General features: G+C 42.8%; 1 protein-coding gene across 2 annotated transcripts in view; it reads left to right on the top strand.

Moving 5' to 3' along the window:
• The first annotated feature begins 433 nt into the window (after positions 1-433).
• Positions 434-23,289, top strand: part of LOC137321182 (endophilin-A1-like) — a 156,038-nt gene continuing 133,182 nt past the window's right edge. Inside the window, exon 1 of one of the 2 annotated variants that reach the window (XM_067983460.1) lies at positions 434-698. In XM_067983460.1, the coding sequence (XP_067839561.1) occupies positions 654-698 (45 nt within the window). In that variant the 5' untranslated portion in view covers positions 434-653. The remainder of the gene's footprint in view (positions 699-23,289) is intronic. The other variant, XM_067983459.1, reaches the window with a different exon arrangement.

Genomic DNA, 23,289 nt, shown 5'->3' with positions numbered 1-23,289 from the left:
CATATATATAGGTATATATATGTGTGTGTATAGGTATATATATGGGTGTCTGTGTATATATAGGTGTGTATATGTATATTTGCATGTGTGGAGTATGTGCATATACATGTGTGTGTTTGTATATATATGTGTGTATGCATCTATGTGTGTGTATGTGTATATGTGTATATATATTGTGTGCACATATATATTTGTGTATATATTGTTTGTATATATATATATATATAACTATGTGTGTGAGTGTGTGTATAATGTGCCTGGTTCTGACAGCAGAACATTCTGAGATATTTTACGTCTATAAAGAAAAACATACCGCAGAGGCACCGGGCATCCGCAGCTTTAGGGACTCGCCTTACCGAACTATCGCCTCTATTTTTAGCTGTAACGGTGGATTATTTATCGACACCGCGGTCACTAAGTGTGACTGTCTCTTTAAGAGAGACTGACGTCAGGTTGGGTCCGGATATCCTGGCTTTGCGGGGAGTAATTTAATCCTGGAGTGAGATTCGCTTCCATCAGGTCGGGAGGTGAGGAGAAGAGAAGCTCAACCTCCGATTAAAAGCAGCTTCAGGACCGGAGAGAGTTGGAGGTTGCTGAGCTGGGACCACCTTCACCCCCCCCACCCCAAACATTGACTGAGCTCCCGAGAGACCATGTCTGTGGCCGGACTGAAGAAACAATTCCACAAAGCCACCCAGGTAAACCCAGGAGCTGTCTGTTGCTCGTTGCACCAAACGCGGCTCCGCTCCGGGAGCGCTCTCCCCGGTGAATCCAGGCACTTTTCCTCGCCTCATCATTTCCCAACACAGACCGTTAAAATGGGAACCAAATGACCAAATTCACCCATCGACCACATCTCTCCACCACAACCTGCGCCCACATTGCGCCGCGTTAACTGGCCAATTTCTGGCGATGATTAATGGGGTTGTCTCCGGGAGCGAGCCGGTGACTGGGTCTCCGGTAATGTCCAGGGTTTGATGGAGGGAGGGAGGGGGGTCTGTGAGCCCGGGAACGGACAGCTTTCACTTGACATTCAGCTCAGCCCTGCGGGTTTTTGGTTCACCCTTGAGATGACTTTCGGCTTTAAAGCCCAACCGTTCCCGGGATGTGTGAGCCGCGGGACACTGTGACCGTGCGGGAATTGCTGCTAAAATCATTTATTATTTCGTCCCGGTGTAAAAGATCTGGTCCCCCGCCGCAGCTTTGGTCGCCGGCTGTCATTGCCCCGGTCCCGGACGGTGCTGGGGACAGGGGTAATGTTCAATTATTGTTCACGGACTCTGCAGTTAATGTGCGGTCAAGGTGCGATGTCCCAGAACCATATTCCGGGTACTCATGAGCAGAGTTGTGTGATTTTTATATGAGACAAGGTTGCAGATTCGAGTGACATTAATTCACATCTCGATTAATAATGATTTGAAATCTCAATGTAACACTCCTAATGTGCCTAAAATACCGTGATAATTAATTTGATGCTCCTGTTTCTAGCGAATTACTTACCAATGCTGCTGTGTAATGGACCCAAGTGATCAGCAGTGTCCAGTCTGAGTTTCAGTACATGTGCAGTGCTCTGTGTACATCCCTTTCTGACAGATGTCACTCTCCCGGAGCAGGAACCCTCACATGGCTGTGATCAAATGTCACCATCTTATTCCTGTCCAAGGAAAGAGACCACAGCAACGGGGTTTACTACTAAGATGTGGACTGAGGTTAATTTTCTGTGTGTTTACAGCTGGTCAGTAGGAATTTGAGGTGATAATGTTAATGTTGATTAGCTGGGCAGGTTAAGTGGGGTGGGTAGATGAATAAGGAAGCAGTGGCAAATCTCAGAGGCAAAGAGGACATGAGTTTGCAGTTGGAAGAAGTGATGACAAGGTGGGAAGGTAATCGAGGGACACTGAAAAAAGATGCTGCAGATCATGAGATCACAAGATTATTGTGGATGAGGAAAATCTTTTGGCCCATCTTAATTATCCATCCAGAGATCTCCTAATGCCCCCCCCCCCCCCAACATTGTAGCATCCAATTGTTTCTTAAATGATTCCAGTGTTTTTCCTCCAATGTTCTATCTGGAAGTTTACTCCACATGTGGATCACGTTGTTTGAAGAAGAATCTCCTAATATCAGTCCTAAAATTACCTTTTTACCAGTTTGAACCTAAGTTCCCCACTTGTACTCCCAGAGTTTAATTTAAAGTAATATTCTGGGTTAACTTTTTCTATAGCCTTAACAACTTTGTAACCCTCTATAAGATCATCTCTCAAACGCCTCCTTTTCCAGTTGAAGAGCCCAAGTTTCTTTAGTGTTTCCTCATAACTCAGACCCCTAATATTGGGGTTTAGCCCCAGGGCTCTTCTCTGCACTGCCTCCAGCACCTGACTCTCTCTTGTTCCTAGGTGATCAGAACTGGATGCAATCTTCAAGATGGAGTGTGACCAGAGTGCTCCTGACTCATTTTCTACAGTTTTGGCTATGTATTGTGACATCCTGTTAGCTTTGTTGATTGCTGTGTTTTGGTTGGATGTGTTTAGTGTTGAGTCCGCCGGGACTCCTGGTTTCTTTCAGCTTAATTCTCAGCTATTTCGACACCATTCATTGAGTGTGCAAATGTGTATTTTTATTTCCTATGTGTAGAATTTTAATTAAATTAAATTTCATCTCCCAGTGTTCTGCCCAGTTACAGATCTTTTGCAACTCATTCCGTTATTTCTGAGCTGTCTTTTCTGATTCAACCTCCCCTCCTAGTTTGCTATCATCTGTTAAATTTGACCACTTTGCATTGAGTTTCAGAAGCCAGGTCATTTTTGTAAATTAGAACCAATTGTGGTTCCAGCACTGAGCCCTGACCCTCCCATCTCTTTCCCCACTCCCCCACTCTGACATAACTACTCTAACGGGTAGCCCTTGCTTTCTCTCCTTCAGCCTATTTCTTGTCCATTCCCAGGGATTACCCTGAATCCCCAGAGCTTTGAGTTTAATTAATAGCCTCTCATGTGGAACATTCAGCCCCTCTAGCCTGTTCCGCCATTCAATTAGATCATGGCTGATCTGTAGCTTAACTCCATCTACCCGCCCTGGTTCCATATCCCTTGCTTCCCCAGGGTCAGTATTAGGACCACTGCTCTTTTTGATTGATATATGACCTGGACTTGGGTGTAGAGGGTTTACAGATGACATGAAACTCTGAAATGTGGAGGATAGTAACAGACTTCAGGGGGACATAGACTGGTGAAATGGTCAGACACATGGCAATGAAATTTAACGCAGAGAAGTGTGAAGTGATACATTTTGGGAGGAAGAATGAGGAGAGGCAATATAAACTAAATGGTACAATTTTAAAGGGGGTGCAGGAACAGAGAGACCTGGGGGTGTATGTACACAAATCGTTGAAGGTGGCAGGACAAATTGAGAAGGCTGTTAAAAAAGCATAGGGGATCCTGGGCTTTATTAATAGAGGTATAGAGTACAAAAGCAAGGAGGTTATGCTATAACTTTATAAAACACTGGTTAGGCCCTGGCTGGAATATTGTGTTCCATTCTGGACACCACACTTAAGGAAGGATGTCAAGGCATTAGAGAGGGTGCATAAGAAATTTACTAGAATGGTGCCAGGGATGAGGGACTTCAGGTATGTGGAGAAGCTGGGGTTGTTCTCCTTGGAGTGGGGAAGGTAAAGAGGAGATTTAAGAGATGTTCAAAATCAGGAACGGTTTTGATAGAGTAAATAAGGAGAAATTGTTTCTAGTGGCAGAAGGGTTGGTAACCAGAGGACACAGATTTAAGGTGATCGGCAAAAGAACCAGAGGCGACATGAGGAAATATTTTTTACACGGTGAGTTGTTATGATCTGGAATTCATTGCCTGAAAGGGTGTTAGAAGCAGATTCAGTAGTAACTTTCGAAAGGGAATTGGATAAATACTTGAAGGGAAAAAATTTGCTGGGCTACAGGGAAAGAGCAGGGGAATAGGACTAATTGGATAGCTCTTTCAAAGAGCCGGCACAGGCACGATGGGCCAAATGGTCTCCTGTGCTGTACCTACTCTGATACTAATACCCTTGCCCAACAAAAGTCTATCAATCTCCTTTTTGAAATTATCAATTGATCCCCAGGCTCAACAGCTTTTTGGGAGATTTCCACTACCCTTTGCGTGAAGAAGTGCTTCCTGACATCACCCCCGAATGGCCTGGCTCTAATTTTAGGGTTATACGAATAGAAAACACACACGTTTTGTGCAAATTAACGACACTTTCCCAGGTAATGTTTAGCATAGCCAGCTGCAAACCTCTTTCTACTATATCCAGCCTCCAAAGTATGCTGCCTACTTGACCACTCTGTTATTTCCATTTTTTACACCAATCATCCATTTTTTAAAAAAATGCATCATGGGTTAAGCTGGTGGTTTCTGGAAGATTTTCCAGTCCATCCGGGAAACTGCATTTGCAATTTGGGCTGTACCTCATTAGTCCTCCCAGTTTTTTAAAACTAAAGTTTATTAGTTTTTGGCAATTGAAATAGTTCAATTAATTGGCAAGGGAAAACACATGTCCTGATAATAGGGCAAGCAACATTATTCTTCTCGAAGTAGCGAGATCAATGGGTTGTGATGTGGGGGAGAGGGTGTCCTTTTCTTTGCTCTGGACACGTGTAATAATGAAGCCACTAATTAATGATCATAGTAAGAAGCTTTAGCATCAATGTAAAATAACAAAATGATTACTACTGCCCTTTGCCTTTTCTAACAATGTTTATAATATTAAACATGTAAAGGTTTTTTAAAAATTCATTCATGGGATGTGGGCGTTGCTGGCACGGCCAGCATTTATTGCCCATCCCTAATTGCCCTTGAGAAGGTGGTGGTGAGCCGCCGCCTTGAACCGCTGCAGTCCATGTGGTGAAGGTTCTCCCACAGTGCTATTAGGTAGGGAGTTCCAGGATTTTGACCCAGCGACGATGAAGGAACGGCGATATATTTCCAAGTCGGGATGATGTCTGACTTGGAGGGGAACGTGCAGGTGGTGTTGTTCCCATTTGCCTGCTGCCCTTGTCCTTCTAGGTGGTAGAGGTCGCGGGTTTGGGAGGTGCTGTCGAGGAAGCCTTGGCGAGTTGCTGAAGTGTATCCTGTGGATGGTACACACTGCAGCCACAGTGCACCGGTGGTGAAGGGAGTGAATGTTTAAGGTGATGGATGGGCTGTCAGTTTCAGAATAATAGAGCATCAACAGGTTCCCTAAACCTCACTTTAAAAAAAAATGTTAATTTTAGTTTTTTATTTGCCATTTTACACAAAATAAAAAGAAAACACTGTAAATATAAACTAGCTGCTTTAGCAGTGATGCTTTATTGCCAATTACGCCACATATATCTAGTGCTTCATACTTTACAGTCAACAAAACATCACAACAGTTTGGTACAAACAAATCTCAGACATGTCTAGTTTGCAGGTGTTGCTGTGCGGTTGCTGGTTGGGGCATGGTTTGTATGCTGTGGTTGAAAGTTTCACTCAGATGTTTTTGGAAGAAGCTGATGAAAGAGGTTTATTTGAACACTCAGCTGGCTGCTGTGACAGTTGTATGAACTGGTAGTTATCATCATTAGAGGTGACCATCCCCACCCTCCAGGCTTAGGGTCCTTTTCTGGCATCTGGCATGACTCAGAGAGAAAGATGCTCATTTCATAGCTTGTGTGTGTATCTAAGAACATAAGAAATAGCAGCAGCAGTAGGTCATACGGTCCCTCGAGCCTGCTCCACCATTCAATCAGATCATGGCTGATCTTCGACCTCAATTCCATTTTCCCGCCCAATCCCCATATCCCTTGATTCCCCTGGAGTCCAAAAATCTATCTATCTCAGCCTTGAATATACTCAATGACTCAGTATCCACAGTCTTCCGGGGTGAAGAATTCCAAAGATTCACAACCCCGAGTGAAGAAATTCCTCCTCATCTCAGTCTTAAATGGCCGACCCCTTATCCTGTGATTATGCCCCCTAGTTCCAGACTCTCTCTAGCTGGGGAAACAGTCTTTCAGCATCTACCCTGTCAAGCCCTCTCAGAATCTTATGTTTCAAAAAAATCACCTCTCATTCTTCTAAACTCCAGAGAGTATAGGCCCATTCCACTCAATCTCTCTTCATAGGACAACCCTCTCATCCCAGGAATCAATCTAGTGAACCTTTGTTGCACCGCCTCTAAGGCAAGTATATCCTTCCTTAAATAAGGAGTCAAAAACTATACGCAGTACTCCAGGTGAGGTCTCATTAAAGCCCTGTACAACTGGGTAAGACTGAGTAAGACTTCCTTACTCTTGTATTCCAACCCCCTTACAATAAAGGCCAACGTGCCATTTGCCTTCCTAATTGCCTGCTGTACCTGTATATTAACTTTTTGTGTTTCTTGTACAAGGACGTGTGCGTGTGCGTGTGCGTGTGCGCGGACAGCAATCACATAGTACGAAGCTATAGCAGGAGGAGGTGCAGTGTATGTGAGCACTAGGAGTAAGTTGCTCACCTGCGAACAGTGCATCGTGCAGGAAGATCATAAAGTGGCAGGGAAGAAAAAGCTGTTAAAAGCCCTTGGAAAATCTAGCGCAATCTACTTACCAACTTGAAGAATTTGCTAAGCAATGGGATCTGGTAGCAGGGGTCTCCAAGTACAGAATTATGGCTTTGCATGTCAGCTCTCTGGACACGAATAGGTTGGCTCTGCTCCTATGCAAGAAGCATAGAAAAGTTCACAGGCAACTCTGTAATATGGTGATGGGTTTCTGTGCATGTTAGATACCCAGCTAACCCAAAACAAAAGGCCTATACTGAGGTGGGCTGCTTTATTTTTAGATTGAGTTAATCAGCCATCTTTGTGATTTTTGGTTGAAAAATTTTGCATCAGCAGTCATTTCAGTTTTGATGTTTTTAGTATCTATGCTATTTTCAGTATCAAACCTGTCTGCTGCTTCACGGTCCAGCTGAAACCAGCCAGGGTTTTAAAATATTGATAAGAGGAAGTCAAACCGGCTTACAGAATGGCTGACTGTATTTCAGAAACTCTGTTCAAAGAGATGTGAAATTCTTTGAGACAGAATTTCACACCCTCCACTCAGCAGGACCCAAATAACATCGTAGCTCAGCATCACCTCTTGTAACTTGTTACCTCCTTGTCTAATTGAGATTTTTGCCAAAAATTGATTTTTGAATGTTGATTAAAAACCATTGTTGTCAATGAGCTCTCTCTCTCTCTCTCTCTCTCTCACTCTGTGCCAACATTATGATTTCTAAAGACTACTGTTAGATTCTGAAAAGGACACCTTTAGACACTTTCCTATTTTGAGACAGTTTAAAGTAGCATTTAAATTAAGCTTGGTTATTGCTGATTGTTCTGCCGTAATGATAGATCTTCTAAATAAATTCAAATACTAGTTTTAGACCGAACAGTTGGGCTGATAGTGTATCGGAAACACCAAAGATCGCAGCCTGTAATGACGAACCCTGTCCCGTGGATTGGCCATGAAGCCACGATGTTACTGATTGGTGCACTCCACAAATTGCCTTAGTTAATTTTTTCGCCTTTTAACATTTCCATTGTCTGCTCAGGTGATTGAGCAGTGCAAAATACCCACTATTGCATCTGTTAGCCAATTAGCTGCTTGCACTGGCATTTACTATATGCAAATTTCTCTTGGAAAACAGTGTGTAACCACTCGATCACTGACCCACCAAAAATGAGCAAACTTTTCAGTCATAGAAAATTATTCTCGCAGATGGGTTGTGTGTGTTTGCTTATAGGCATTCCTGGAGGAATACTCCAGAAGCACCTATAAGAGTACCTGGTGCTTACAAAGCAATCATATCATATTTAGAAATGACTGCTACTAATCATAGAGTTTAAGGTACATTACTAAGTTATTCAAGTAAGTTCCCTGATTGCCCAGAATCAATTCTTCCCATCACCCTTCGATTGACATCCAACTAATTGATAATGATGCAGGTTTTTTAAAAGAAGTATTTTCATTTCTTTTACCATTGCACGGCCTGCTTACACCACACACCGTCGCTGGGTGAGAGTGCAAGTGAATCCAGTGTGCCTGGTCTGGTCTGTGCCGATACTGCTTTGAAACCAATCATTATGAGGATGTCACAGAAGTCATCCAAAGCCCTCGTGCAGATTTCGCCTGCGAATCCCATTGTGTGTAATTATTGTAGATTGTTGGTAAGTGCTTATTCTTGACTTCCTGATGTAAAACATGAGCTGCTGACCTCTCGCTGCAATGTGTTAAGTTTCAAAATTATGGGGGTGGTAATTCCTCTGGTCACATGTTGTGATTTGTAAACATAGTGCGAAGATTTCCTGTGTTAGCGAAAAGGACTAATTTTCTTCCCAAGCCGTAATTGCTTGTATCATAAAGTATCAGCACTGGTGCCAATTTCTACCATTTTCTTTCTGAAATGCCTCATTCTTAGCATGATTGCTTTAGTAAATCTGAATCAAAACGACCCAAATTGTTGATCACCCATAACGTAACTCAGCAGAGTTCTTTGGGAGAGGAGAGGGCTCCTTAATAGTATCAACTTCACTTGGATCCAGTTTAATTCCATGTCCATTGGTGAGGTGCACGAAATAGTCCAGCTCTTGCTTATATCGAAGGCATTTATCTCTGTTTAATGTCACAACTCCAGAACATGCTTTCAATATGCCTTCAGATCTATATTATAGACTTTAACTAATTTTCCATAATACGACTGCATCTTTTAGTCCTTTCAAGGCTTCAGCTATTTTGCACTGAAATATTTCTGGCACCATATAATTCCAAGTAGGACTCGGCAGAAATAAAACCTATTGTGATGCTGAAGTAATTCCAAATCAGTCTCTTTGGGAACTGAATCTATCGATTGGGGTAATTAAAGTTGTAAGCAGAGCACAGTGTGGATGCAGTGGTATCTGCCGTTACTCAGATGGAACATTCAGTGGTGGATAGACACATACTCCAGCCAATTTGGGGAATTGCCATGCAATGCAGGAAGAATAAATCTTTCGTATTTCATAGCTTCATTCAACCTTTTCAAATCCACACATATCTGGACTCTTACACAACTAGTACTATAATTCTTTAAGTTCAGTAACTTCCTCAATGATGTCAGCTTGTTGCTACAAGTTATCTGGATATTATGTAGGTGGAGATACTCCAGTTTGTAGGGAATGAGGGGCCTGAGACACTAAACCTGAGGGAAAGTAGCTGGAACTTTTAAAAATTAATTCTCGGGATGTGGGCGTCGCTGGCAAGGCCGGCATTTGTTGCCCATCCATAGTCGCCCCTTGAGAAGGTGGTGGTGAGCCACCTTGATCCGTTGCAGTCCATGTAGTGAACGTTCTCCCACAGTGCTGTTAGGTAGGGAGTTCCAGGATTTTGATCCAGTGGTGATGAAGGAACGGCCGATATATTTCCAAGTCAGGATGGTGCGTGACTTGGAAGGGATCGTGGTGGTGGTGGTGGTGTTGTTCCCATGCACTTGCTGCCCTTGTCCTTCTAGGTGGTGGAGGTTGCGGGTTTGGGAGGTGCTGCCGAAGAAGCCTTGATGAGTGGCTGCGGTGCATCCTGTGGATGGTACACACTGCAGCCACGGTGGAGGGAGTTAATGTTTAAGGTGGTGGATGGGGTGCTGTACCCATCCAGGCAAATGGAGAGTATTCCATCACGCACCTGACTTCGAATTATAGAATGACACAGCTCAGGAGGAGGCCATTCGGCCCATCTTGCCTCTGCTGGCTCTTTGAAAGAGCCGTCCAAATAGTCCCACTTCCCTGCTGATTCCCCATAGCCCTGCAAATTTTTCCCCTTCAAGTATTTATCCAATTCCCTTTTGAAAGTTATTATTGAATCTGCTTCCACCTCCTTTTCAGGCAGTGCATTCCAGATCATAACAACTAGCTGCTTAATAATTTTTTTTCCCTCATGTTGCCTCTGGTTCTTTTGCTAATTATCTTAAATCTGTGTCCTCTGGTTACTGACACTTCTGCCACTGGAAACAGTTTCTCCTTATTTACTCGATCAAAACCACTCATGATTTTGAACATCTCTATTAAATCTCCCCTTAACCTTCTCTGTTCCAAGGAGAATAATCCCAGCTTCTCCAGTCTCTCCACATAACTGAAGTCCCTCATCCCTGGTACCATTCTAGTAAATCTCTTCTGCACCCTCTCCAAGATCTTGACATCCTTCCTAGAGTATGGTGCCCAGAATTGGACACTATTCTCCAGCTGGGGCCTAACCAGTGTTTTATAAAGGTTTAGTATAACTTCTTTGCTTTTGTACTCTATGCCTCTATTAATAAAACCCAGGATCCCATATGCTTTTTTTTTTAACAGCCTTCTCAACTTGTCTTGCCACATTCAAAGATTTGTGTATGTGTAGCCCCAGGTCTCTCTGTTCCTGCACCCTCTTTAAAATTTTACCATTGTGTTTATATTGCCTCTCCTCATTCTTCCTACCAAAATGAATCACTTCACACTTCTGTGTTAAATTTCATCTGCCATGTGTCCGCCCATTTTACCAGTCTGTATATCCTCCTGAAGTCTGTTACTGTCCTTGTCACTGTTTACTACATTTGAGTTTTGTGTCATCTGTAAACTTTGAAATTGTGCCCTGTATACCCAAGTCCAGGTCATTAATATAATGAAAAAGGGCAGTGGTCCCAACATTGACCCCTGGGGAACACCACTGTATACTTCCCTCCAGTCTGAAAAACAACCGTTCACCACTACTCTCTGCTTTCTGTCCCTTAGCCAATTTTGTATCCATAGAAACATAGAAAGTAGGAGCAAGAGTAGGCCATTAGGCCCTTTGGGCCTGCTCCACCATTCAAAATGATCAAGTCTGATCGTCTAACTCAGTACCTTGTTCCCTAGCCTTCTGTGGTAGAGAATTCCACAGGTTCACCACCCTCTGAGTGAAGAAATTTCTCTTCATCTCTGTTCTAAATGGCATACCCCGTATCCTGAGACTGTGACCCCTGGTTGTGGACTCCCCAGCCATCGGGAACATCCTCCCTGCATCTAGTCTGTCTAGTCCTGTTAGAATTTTATGTTTCGATGAGATCTATGATGCCACATTCCCTCTAATCCCTTGGGCTTCAATTTTGCTAACAAGTCTATTATGTGATGCTTTGTCAAACACCTTTTGAAAGTCCATTTACACAACATTAACCACACTACCCTCATCAACCCTCTGTTACTTCATCAAAGAACTCAATCAAGTTAGTCAAACACGATGTGCCTTTGACAAATCCGTGCTGACTTTCATTTATTAGCCCATACTTTTCCAAGTGCCAATTAATTTTGTCCCCAATTAATGTTTCTAAAGGTTTCCCCACCACCGACATTAGGCTGACTGGCCTGTAATTGCTGGGTTTATTCCTCTCCCCTTTTTGTCCTCCAGTCCTCCGGCACCACCCCCATATCTAAGGAGGATCGGAAGATTGTGGTCAGAGCCTCCACAATTTTCACCCTTACTTCCCTCAGCAACCGAGGATGCATCCCATCCGGACCAGGTGAATTTTCTACTTTGAGCACTGCCAACCTTTTAAGTACTTCCTCTTAATCTATTTTTATCCTATCCGATTCTCTACTACCTCCTCCTTTACTGTGACATTGGCAGCATCCCCTTCTTTAGTGCAGACCAATGCAAAGTATTCATTTAGTCCCTCTGCCTCCACAAGAAGATCTCCTTTTTGGTCCCTAATTGGCCCCACCCTTCCTTTGACCACCCTTTTACTATTTATATGTTTATGAAAGACTTTTGGGATCCCTTTTATGTTAGCTGCTAATCTATTCTCATACTCTCTCTTTGCCCCTTTTATTTCATTTTTTAGATCTCCTCTGTACATTCTGTATTTAGCTTGGTTTTCTACTGAATTATAAACCTGACATTTATCATAAACCCTCTTATTCTGTTTCATTTCAATCTCTATATTTCTTTAGTCATCCAGGGAGCTCGAGCTTTGGATGCCCTTTTTCCCCCTTGTGTCTAGTCTGTACCCGAACTATCTCCTCTTTGAAGGCCTCCCATTGCTCATTTATTGTTTTACCTGCCAATCTTTGATTCCAATCCACCTGGGCCAGATCCTTTTTCAACTCACAGAAATTAGCCTTCCTCCAGTTGAATATTTTCACATTTGATTTTTCCTTGTCCTTTTCCATAACTACTTTAAACCTAATATTGTGATCACTGTTCCCCAAATGCTCCCTCAATGAAACATGCTCCACTTGCCCCATTTCATTCTCCAGAACTAGATTCTTCCTCGTGGGGCTGGAAACACACTGATCAAGAAAGTTCTCTTAAGAATTCCTCCCCCTTTACACTATTATTTTCCCAGTCTATATTGGGATAATTGAAGTCCCCCATTATCATTACTCTAAAATTCTTGCATTTGGGGAGAGCAAACAAGGCAAGGGATGCACAATAAATGGAAGGATACTGGGAGGTGTAGAGGAACAAAAGGATCTTGGAGTGCATGTCCACAGATCCCTGAAGGTAGCAGGACAGGTAGATAAGTGGTTAAAAAGACATACGGGGATACTTTCCTTTATTAGCCGAGGCATAGAATATAAGAGCAGGGAGATTATGCTTGAACTGTATAAAACATTAGTTAGGCCAGAGCTAGAGTACTGTGTACAGTTCTGGCCTAACTGCATTACAGGAAAGATGTGATTGCACTAGAGGGTACAGAGGAGATTTACAAGGATGTTGCCAGGACTGGGGAATTTGAGGGAAGATTGGATAGGCTGGGGTTGTTTTCTTTGGAACAAGGGAGGTTGAGGGGAGATTTAATTGAGATGTATGAAATTATGAGGGGCCTAGATAGAGTGGATAGGGAGGACCTATTTCCCTTAGCAGAGAGGTCAATAACCAGGGGGTATAGATTTAAAGTAATTGGTAGAAGGATTTGAGGGGATCTGAGGAGAAATTATTTCACCCAGAGGGTGGTGGGGGTCTGGAACTCCTTGCCTGAAAAGATGGTAGAGGCAGAAACCCTCAACTCATTTAAAAAGTACTTGGATGAGCATTTGAAGTCCCATGACCTACAAGGCTACAGACCATGTTCTGGAAAGTGGGATTAAGCTGGACAGCTCCTCTTGTTCCTTAATTCTAACCAAATAGATTCTGTCTTTGACCCCTCAAGTACATCATTCCTTTCTAGTGTTGTAAGAGTATCTTTGATCAATACTGACACTTGCCCCCCCACTTCTTTTTTCTTCCCTATCTTTCCTAAATACAATGTAGCCAGAAATATTAAGTACCCATTCCTCCTCTTGTTTGAGACAGGTCTCTGTTATTGCCACTATATCATAATCCCAAGTCGCTGCTTGTGGGCTTACAGCTCACCAACCTTATTTACTTGTTGGTGGTGGAGAGACTTTGGGGAGTCAGGAGGTGAGCCACTCGCCGCAGAATACCCATCCTCTGACCAGTTCCGGTAGCCACGGCATTTATGTGGCTGGTCCAGTTGAGTTTCTGGTCAATAGTGACCCCCAGGATATTGATGATGGGGGATTGAGCGATGGTAATGCCGTTGAGTGTCATGGGGAGGTGGCTGGGTTCTCTCTTTTTGGAGATGGTCATTGCCTGGCACTTGTGTGATGCAAATGTTACTTGCCACTTATCAGATCAAAGCCTGGATGTTGTCCAGGTCTTGCCGCATTTGGGCATGGACTGCTTCATTATACGTGGTCACCAGCAATAGTGTTGCATCAATGCAAGAGAATATCGCAAATAAAAAAAATGCTGGAAATACACAATAGATCTGTCAGCATCTGAAAGGAAAAAAAGATGAGTTAATATGGGTCAGTTTCTGACTTTCCTGCTGAGAGTAGGAAATTCCAGCATGGGGTATACATGATTTTCTGACCATTGCAACATGTGCTTTTGCAGGACAGGACTCAAAGTTAGAAAATGACCCCAGTGTTTCGAGTTGAGGGACTTCATCAGAACAGTTTTTTTCATTGCTGACTGAAGGAAAATCAAAACAATGAATCTAAAGTCTTACCATTTTTGCCCTTGACGTGTTGGCATTAGACTGAAAACAGTGCATGCACTTACTGTACAGACTGTGTCCTGTGTTCGAGCACAAATCCTCCTGCTTGATTTTAAATTGCATCTGCAGCATCTGCAATGCGGTGTTACTGATCCAGATTCAGCGTTATTTTATGTAAACAAGCTCTGTGGACATATTCTTACCTGAACAACATGCAAAATCATTACCCCAAAGGGGAAGCTTTTCATCTTGCTTGTCTTTTTTGGTTATATATGTTCTTTGGATTACACCATCAGTTTTATGGGAATGTCTCTCATCCTGCATCTTTAATGCTGCCAACTTGGAGTAATTTTAACCTAGTTTGCCTGTCGGGAAACTGATGGGATGGGGTAGGCTGCCAGTTTTACACCTGCCCGATTTTACTTTCCATTGGAGAACAGGCGGCTGTTCTGAACCTGTCAGTTTCCCATCAGGCAGGATAGGTTAAATTTACCCCTTTAGCTTTTTCTATAAATCTTCCTTTTACCCTCTTCCATTTTATAGGGAATTGAGAAAAGATGCAGCCTGGGGTGTTTGTACTGGTTGTTTGGTGTATATTATACATTTACCAGGACAGGAAAGAGTGATTCTGATTGCCTACTACTTTGAATTCACAGACAGGAAGTCCAGCACCTAGGCCCCAACCAGGTGTCAGTGGAACCTGCCTGGTCCAGTTAGGACTGGGCTTTCTCTGTTCTCACCCCTGATACTGGCTGCACATTCCCTCAGAGCTGGGGTGGACTCACGGAGTAAAGCAGCCGAGAGGCGCTGGGTCTGTACCCCAAAGACACGTGGAGACAAATTCCTGCATGGGGGTGGGGGATTGCAGATAGAAGTAGATAATATGAAGTAACAAAAGGCCCAGGGCTGGTGAGATGGTGTCACCTGTCTGCATTCCTGTTACTCCCACCTCCTAAAGAGGCAGTGGGCTGGATGGTGACATGGTAGCAGTGTCTGGGTCTATGGAAGATGCAGGTTGTACTCACTGGGATCTCCAGGTCTGGATCTTGACCTGGAACACTACAGAAAACTGTAGGCAACATTAATAGAATCGGCCCCCTTACTGTTCAGGCAATTTGATTTCGGTCTCCCAAGCAGCTTGTCTGCCCCCCACACCACCACCACCACCACCACCACCACAAGTGGGTGTCCAGGAGATGACTACATGGGTGCAGGTAGCTGACTCCAGATACCCTGGTGGATCAGGAGTGACGTGTCGGGATTCCCACTCTGCTGCACTTAGGATGGTCAAGTGAGGAAATTCAGCTCCATCGTTTTTGGCTTCAGGGCACAAAAGGCTGATGCCTTAATGTTTATATACAAATGGGTCAACTGTACCTCAGCTCGCAACCTTTTTTAACATTGAAAACTCTAGAGCAAATTAAGACCTTTTAAAGATACAAAGTCGAAAAGAATTATCTGCTCACTTTACACTGGCAACTCTGGTCACTTAATGTGCAGCATGTCTTGGTTCCAGAACACTAGATCCTGCCTCCATTAATTGGGGACGTTCAGGTGACAGAGATCCTGAGTCTAATATAAAAGATTTGTTGTGTCGCCTTGAGTTACGGTGCTGTGCTGTTGTTGACCATATAACGCAGTGTTCTACGGCGACTTTGCATATACAAGTAAACCTCTCAGCTGCAGGAAGAGTCCACACGCAGCAACACAATGAAGTCCAAATTCAAATCCAACAGCTTTCATTTTGGCCAAGCTGAGGATTGTGGGACAGTTAATTATGCTTAAGTGACCAGGGTTGCCCATGTAAAGTGAGCAGATAATTCTTTTCGACTTTGTATCATTTAAAGTTCTTAATTTGCTGTAGAAAGTGAAAATATTTCTGTAAAGGAGTATGTTACATATCCAATTTTGGTAAATTCCTTATTACATTCATAACTTTAAAATGGTGTCAGCTGGTTTATGGGGCAATACCATGTTTAACATGCAGTAGAAATACATTAATCTGTTCCAGAATACCAATGAAGTGTTGAAATCTATGGACATATATTTGAATAATACATTAGAAGCTATTGGCATTAATTTGTTTCATTAGACTGTCTGAACCTCATCCTGTTGTCAGTACACTGCAGGGTATCTGTTATCTTCACTGAGAGACTCTAGAATTAAAACCTTTGTTCACTCCCCAAAACTGCTATTTTCCATTGTTTTGTTTAAGTATGGCTTTAAAGGAAATAATTCAAAGGGACATGTTTTCTTTTTCATTATTAAGGGGTTAAATGTGTTAGTGGATTTTATTTCCTTAAGGAATCTGTGTAGGCTCAAAGAAAATATGCAGTGAAACTCAAAGGATAAGCCAGCCAGCTTTCCTATTCTGAACACACTCGAACTCCAAGCATAGTTTTGATAGTTCTGCTCACGGGCATTTTTATTCAGAGGTTCAAACACTTCATTTTGTCATTGTTGAGAATTACTGCAAATTGACTTTACAATGAAACACAGTCAAAACTTACTAGAGTGTTTCATATATTTGGAATGCTGGTTTAAAGCATTAATGCAGGAATGTATAATGACTTTAAAAAATATATAAGGTTTAAATATAAAGGACTCCTAAATGGTCCCAGTAGTATTTAAAGGAACATTGGAGCATATTTTTTCTGTTTATAAAAAGTTGAAATGTCTGTTTTCTTAATTTGAGTGCTAGTAAAATTACAGGAATGTGCAATTTTGAAATGTTTAATTCATGAGACGAAATTTTGTTAGCATTACCAAGATAAAAGTATCTAATCACAGCTCACTTAAAATAATGGGCCAGAAATTGCTGCAATGGCTGATCTCACAGCGAACGACATTAATTGGACTTACCTCACCAGTCACATGATATTCATTTTATGTTGCAAATTGCTGGAACTTCCAAGCTAATGTCGTATCTCTTTGACTGCATTCCACGATATCTCACTGTAAACTCTGTCACTGTCTGAAGTCAGTGGGATTGGCCGAGTGATAAGCACTCTTAACAAAAATAGAGCAACTCTAACACAAATAACATTAAAGGACCCTTAGAAGACACTTCATTCTCCCCCCACCTTGCTGCTTTTCCCTTCTGTCAGTCTGATCATCAAATGCAGTGGCATAAGTCTTGCAAATTCCTCTTCCCTTCAGATCAATTTAAAAGGATTTCCCAACATTTCATTGCTTTCTAGGTGTGCTGTTAGGATGATGTGAGAAAAGGAAATGATTTCTTGATAGAATTTCAATAAACACCTCTCCAGCGATGCTGAATGCTGTTGTGCTGCTCCGTGGAGTTGCAAACAGGATTCCCTGACCCACAGAAACAATTTCACTGCTTGAGCCGCCTGTTGCAAACGTACATCCAGCTTCTGCTAAAATGTATCCTAATCAAGACAGTGCCTTCCTTTAGGTCTGTCCCCTGAAGTGGGAATAGTTCGTTTTCAGTCAAGAAATGGGAATTAATGTTACCTCAAACCACACTTACAATTCTAATGATGACAGTTGTGTTTTATATTTAAATGTTGATACAATTGCACAACTGCAACCCTCAAAAAAAGGTTTCAAAATTGAAGCTTAAATCCTCCCTTCTTCACAGCTGTTCTTGAACGCTGAGTGTGTTTCTCATCCTTTCATTCTCGCTATTGACCAGCATGAGCTGAAGTGATGTGACGTACGATAGTTCTGTTCTGCCAAAAAGTTACATCTTTTTGGAGTTTTCTAATTGTAGCATTCACATGGCATCTTCTAAAAAATAATTTCTAATACAAACCACTAATTCACTGGCTGTGAAATGCTTTGGGACACCCTGAAGACGTGAAAGGCAGTATATAAATGCAAGTTCTTTATTAACCTCAGTGGAGGGGAAACATTTAGAAATGATAATCCAGGACAGAATTAACAGTCACTCGGATGAGTGTGGATTGATCAGGGAAAGTCAGCACAGATTTGTTAAAGACAAATCGTGTTTAACTAACCTGAGAGTTTTTTGATGAGGTAACAGATGAGGGCAATGCAGTTGATGTGTATATGGACTTTCAAAAGGTGTTTGATAAAGTGCCACATGGTAGGCTTATCAAGATTGATGCCCAAGGAATAAAGGGGGCAGTAGCAACATGGATACAGAATTGGCGAAGGGACAGGAAAGAGAGTGTAGTGGTGACAGGTTGTTTTTCGGACTAGAGGGAGGTGTACAGTGGTGTTCCCCATGGGTTGGTGCTGGGGCCACTGCGTGCGTACGTATGTATGTATGTGCAAGAGGATATAGACAGGCTGGTGGCATAGGCGGACATGTGGTAGATGAAATTTAACACAGAAAAATGCAAAGTGGTACCTTTTGGTAGGAAGAATGAGGAGATGCAATATAATCTAGAGGGCACAATTCTAAAAGAGGTACAGGAACAGAGATCTGGGGGTATATGGGCAAAAATCATTGAAAGTGGCAGGGCAGGTTGAGAAAGTGATTAAAAAAGCATACGGGATCCTGGGCTTTACAAATAGACATGAGTACAAAAGTATGGAAGTCATGATGAACCTTTTATAAAACACTAGTTTGGCCACAACTGGAGTATTGTGTCCAGTTCTGGGCACCGCACTTTAGGAAAGATGTGAAGGCCTTAGAGAGGGTGCAGAAGAGATTTACTAGAATAATTCCAGGGATGAGGGACTTTAGTTAAGTGGATAGACTGGAGAAGCTGGTGGTGTTCTCCTTGGAACAGAAACAGTTGCGAGGAGATTTGATAGAAGTATTCAAAATCATGAAAGGTGTAGATGGAGAGAAACTGTTCCCGTTGGCGGAGGGGTCAAGAACCAGAGGACATAGATTTAAGGTGATTGGCAACCCTAACCCTAACTTTTTTACACAGCAAGTGGTTAGGATCTGGAATGCACTACTCGAGGGGGTGGTGGAGGCAGATTCAATCATGGCCTTCAAAAGGGAACTGGATAAGTACTTGAAAGGAAAAAAATTGCAGGGTTACAGGGAAAGGGGTGGGGAGTGGGACTAGCTGAATTGTTCTTGCATAGATCTGGCGTGGACTTGATGGGCTGAATGGCCTCCTTCTGTGCTGTAACCTTTCTGTGATTCTATGATTTATTTGTGTCCGTCCTTTATATTATTCACCACTGACGAGAAACTCAGCTGGACCAGCCACATAAATACTGTGGCTACAAGAGCAGGTCAGAGGCTGGGTATTCTGTGGCGAGTGACTCACCAAAGCCTTTCCACCATCTACAAGGCACAAGTCAGAAATTAGATTGAGTACTCTCCACTTGCCTGGATCAAGGCAGCTGCAACAACACTCGAAGCTCGACATCATCCAGGACAAAGCAGCCCGCTTGATCAGCAGCCCATCCACCATCCTAAACATTCACTCCCTCCACTGCAGTGTGTACCATCCACAGGATCACAGGATGGAAAATACAAAGCATGTTCATTACTTGGAGTGACTGTGTCTGTTACAATGACTAGACTAAGGGCAGGCTTCTACCTAAACAAAATTAAAGTGAATCTGTGAGATGCAAATTGTTGTAGCAGGACTCATTCAACAAGGTTAGGACAGGGTTAAAGGATATTACTTGGATCTTAAAGACGCTATACTGCTTGACTGGTTATATTAGAGATTCTACCAGTCACAGCACAATCATTACAGCAATTCTACTGACTTCTAAACCAGGCCTTTATTTAAAAAAAAAAGATTTCTTTCCCTCTCCCCGCAGTTTTCTCCCCTCTCTTCCTTGAAAATACTGACCCTAACTGAAATAGTTTCCATGGAAAACAAAAATAGAAAATACGGGGAAACTCAGGTCAGCCAGCATCTGTGGAGAGTGTGGATGTTACTGTTTCAGGTCAGGTGAGTGTGTTCAATCTGGTGGTTTCTGACAAAGGTCCACATCTGTAACCCATCTGTTCTGTCCACAGAGGCGGACTCACCTGTTGAATGTTTCCAAATTATGTATTTTTGTTTCAGATTTTAAGAATTTGCAGTTTTTTTGCTCTTTGTTTATACAGTTCTTTAAGTGGGAGCACTCACCTTTCCCTTATCTCCCACTCCCCTGGCAATTCTCTATCTGTGATTATAAATGAAGATTAGTAACAGCCTATCAAGTGTGTGGAGCATGATAACTGAGCCGGATTCTTCCCCCACCACCCCCCCCCCCCCCTACTTTCCCTAGGTCTGCTGGGGCCATTTGTAGTGTCTCTTCCCCCATCCCAATAATGCACTTTAAGAACAGAAAGCTCCAGTCCTCTGAAATGGCAGTCTCATTCGCCCCTAATATCTATCCGTCTTCGGAATCTCGTTGATGTTCGCTCTCACACTGCTGCCATTCAAGAAGAATTTTATAGCCTTCAAAGCAAAATTTGCTAAAAATAAGATTATGAAGCAACAGGGAAAAAATGAAACCTTTTTTTCTTTTTGAATCCTGCCCAGATTCACAGTTCCTCTCAAGGGACAAAGATATAACAGGAATCGCATCATCGTCACTGGGTCAAAATCCTGGCGTTCCCTTCCGAACAGCACTGTGGGAGAACCTTCAGCGGTTCAAGAAGGCGGCTCACCACCACCTTCTGAAGGGCAATTAGGGATGGGCAATAAATGCTGGCCTTGCCAGCGGCATCCACATCCCATGAACAAATTTTAAAAAAAGTAAAAGTTCTCAATTGGGAAAAGGCCAATTTTACTAAGCTGAGATGTGAATTTGCAAAAGTGGACTGGAAACAGCTACTTGAAGATCAGAGCCAGAGCCAGTGGGAGGCATTCAAGGGGTTCAGAGTAAACATGTTCCCACAAAGAAAAAGGGTGGGACTCCCAAATCTAGAGCCTGCTGGATGTCAAGGAGCTTACAGGGCAAGATAAGGCAGAAAAGGAAAGATTATGTTAGATACCGAGAACTCAATACTACAGAAAGCCTAGAGGAGTGTAGAAAGTGCAGGGGCGAAATTAAATAGGAAATTAGGAAAGCAAAGAGGGCATGAAAAAATACTGGAAAATCAAGGAAAACCCAAAGATGTTTTATAAATACATTAAGAGGATAACTAAGGAAAGAGTCGGGCCTATTAGAGACCAAAAAGGTAATCTGTTTGTGGAGGTGGAAGATGTGGGGATGGTTCTTAATGAATACTTTGCATCTATCTTCACAAAAGAGGGGGATGATGCAGACATTGTAGTTGAGGAGGAGTGTGAAATATTGGCTGGCATAAACATAGTGAGAGAGGAAGTATTTCGGGGATTAGCATCTTTTGAAAATAGATTAATCACCAGGGCCGGATGAAATTCATCCCAGGCTGTTTTTTTTAAAAAAAAGCAAGGGAGGAAATAGCAGAAGTTCTGACCATCATTTTGCAATCCTCACTGGATACAGGCATGATGCCAAAGGATTAGGGGACTGCTGATGTACCATTGTTTAAAAAGGGAGTGAGGGATAGACTGAGTAATTGCAGGCCAGTCAGTCTAACCTCAGTGGTGGGCAAATTATTGGAATCAATTCTGAAGGACAGGATAAACGATCACTTAGAAAGGCAAGGTGTAATCAAGGACAGTCAGCATGGATTTGTTAAGGGAAGGTCATGTCCGACTAACTTGATTGAATTTTTTGAGGCGGTTGATGAGGGCAGTGCATTTGATGTCGTCAACATGGATTTTAGCAAGGCTTTTGACGAGGTCCCAGATGGCAGACTGGTCAAAAAAGTACAAGCTCATGGCATCCAAGGGACAGTGGCAAGTTGGATCCACAATTGGCTCAGTGGCAGGAAACAAAGGGTAATGGTCGACGGGTATTTTTGTGACCTGTTTCCAGTGGGGTTCCACAGGGCTCAGTACTAGGTCCCTTGCTTTTTGTGATATATATTAATGATTTAGACTTAAATGTAGGGGGCATGATTAAGAAGTTTGTAGATGATACAAAAATTGGCCATGTGGTTGGTAGTGAGGAGGAAAGCTCTAGACTACAGGAAGATATCAATGGACTAGTCAGGTGGGCAGAGAAGTGGCAAATAGAATTCAATCCTGAGAAGTGTGAGGTAATGCATTTGGGGAGTGCAAACAAGGCAAGGGAATATACAATAAATGGGAGGATACTGAAAGCTGTAGAGGAAGTGAGGGACCTTGGAGTGCATGTCCACAGATCCCTGAAGGTAGCAGGACAGGTTGATGAGGTGGTTAAGAAGACATACGGGATACTTTCCTTTATTTGCTGAGGCATAGAATGTAAGAGCAGGGAGGTTATGCTAGAACTGTATAAAACACTTGTTAGGCCACAGCTTGAGTACTCCGTACAGTTCTGATCATCACATTACAGGAAAGGTGTGATTGCTCTAGAGAGGGTACAGAGGAGATTTACGAGGATGTTGCCAAGGCTGGAGAATTTTAGCTATGAGGAAAGATTGGATAGGCTGGGGTTGTTTTCTTTGGAACAGAGGGGGCTGTGGGGTGACTTAATTGAGGTGTACAAAATTATGAGGGGGCCTATTTCCCTTAGCAGAGAGGTCAATAAAATTTAAAGTGATTGGTAGAAGGATTAGAGGGGAGCTGAGGAAAACATTTTTCACCCAGAGGGAGGTGGGGGTCTGGAACTCACTGCCTGAAAGGGTGGTCGAGGCAGAAAGCCTCAACTCATTTAAAAAGTACCTGGATGTGCACCTGAAGAGCCGTGACCTACAGGGCTACGGACCAAGCGCTGGAAAGTGGGATGAGGCTGGGTGGCTCATTTTTGTTTGGCGTGGACACGATGGGCCGAATGGCCTCCTTCTGTGCCGTAAATTTTCTATGATTCTATGAAAATTCTTCTGAACAAAAGAGTTAGAAAGTCCATATGGCGAAAGGATGAGAGGAACTGTTGGAGCTCGGTATGAGGTGTCGGGGCAAGCATGATGCATACACTGGTTGCTATGGAAACAGATGGTTCAGACGTTTGGTAGTGACGCAGCGGATTTGTGCATTTGGTATTTATGTGGCATGATATGAAGCAAGATTGGCTAATGTACAGAATTGATGTTCTCTGAAAAATGTTCAGTTTGGGAATTAATATTGACCTTTTATGTGGTTGAAGGATTATGTAAATTTATTGCAAGTCTGCTATAGTTTGAAGGGAATACAAGGAATTGCATTTCTTTCTGAAGTCCAGTTAATGTATTATTTCCAGCATGTGACTATTAACACACCCCTGCCAGACCTCATCCTCATTAAAAAGGATAGGATAGTCCATTCAGACACACATCCCTGATGTCATTCTTGTCGACTGATCTATTGTTTGAATGAGAGA

Source organism: Heptranchias perlo, chromosome 4, assembly GCF_035084215.1.
Source record: "Heptranchias perlo isolate sHepPer1 chromosome 4, sHepPer1.hap1, whole genome shotgun sequence".
Lineage (NCBI taxonomy): Eukaryota > Metazoa > Chordata > Chondrichthyes > Hexanchiformes > Hexanchidae > Heptranchias > Heptranchias perlo.
The sequence above is the reverse complement of the archived record's forward strand: the minus strand, read 5'-3'. Positions and strand labels throughout refer to the sequence as shown.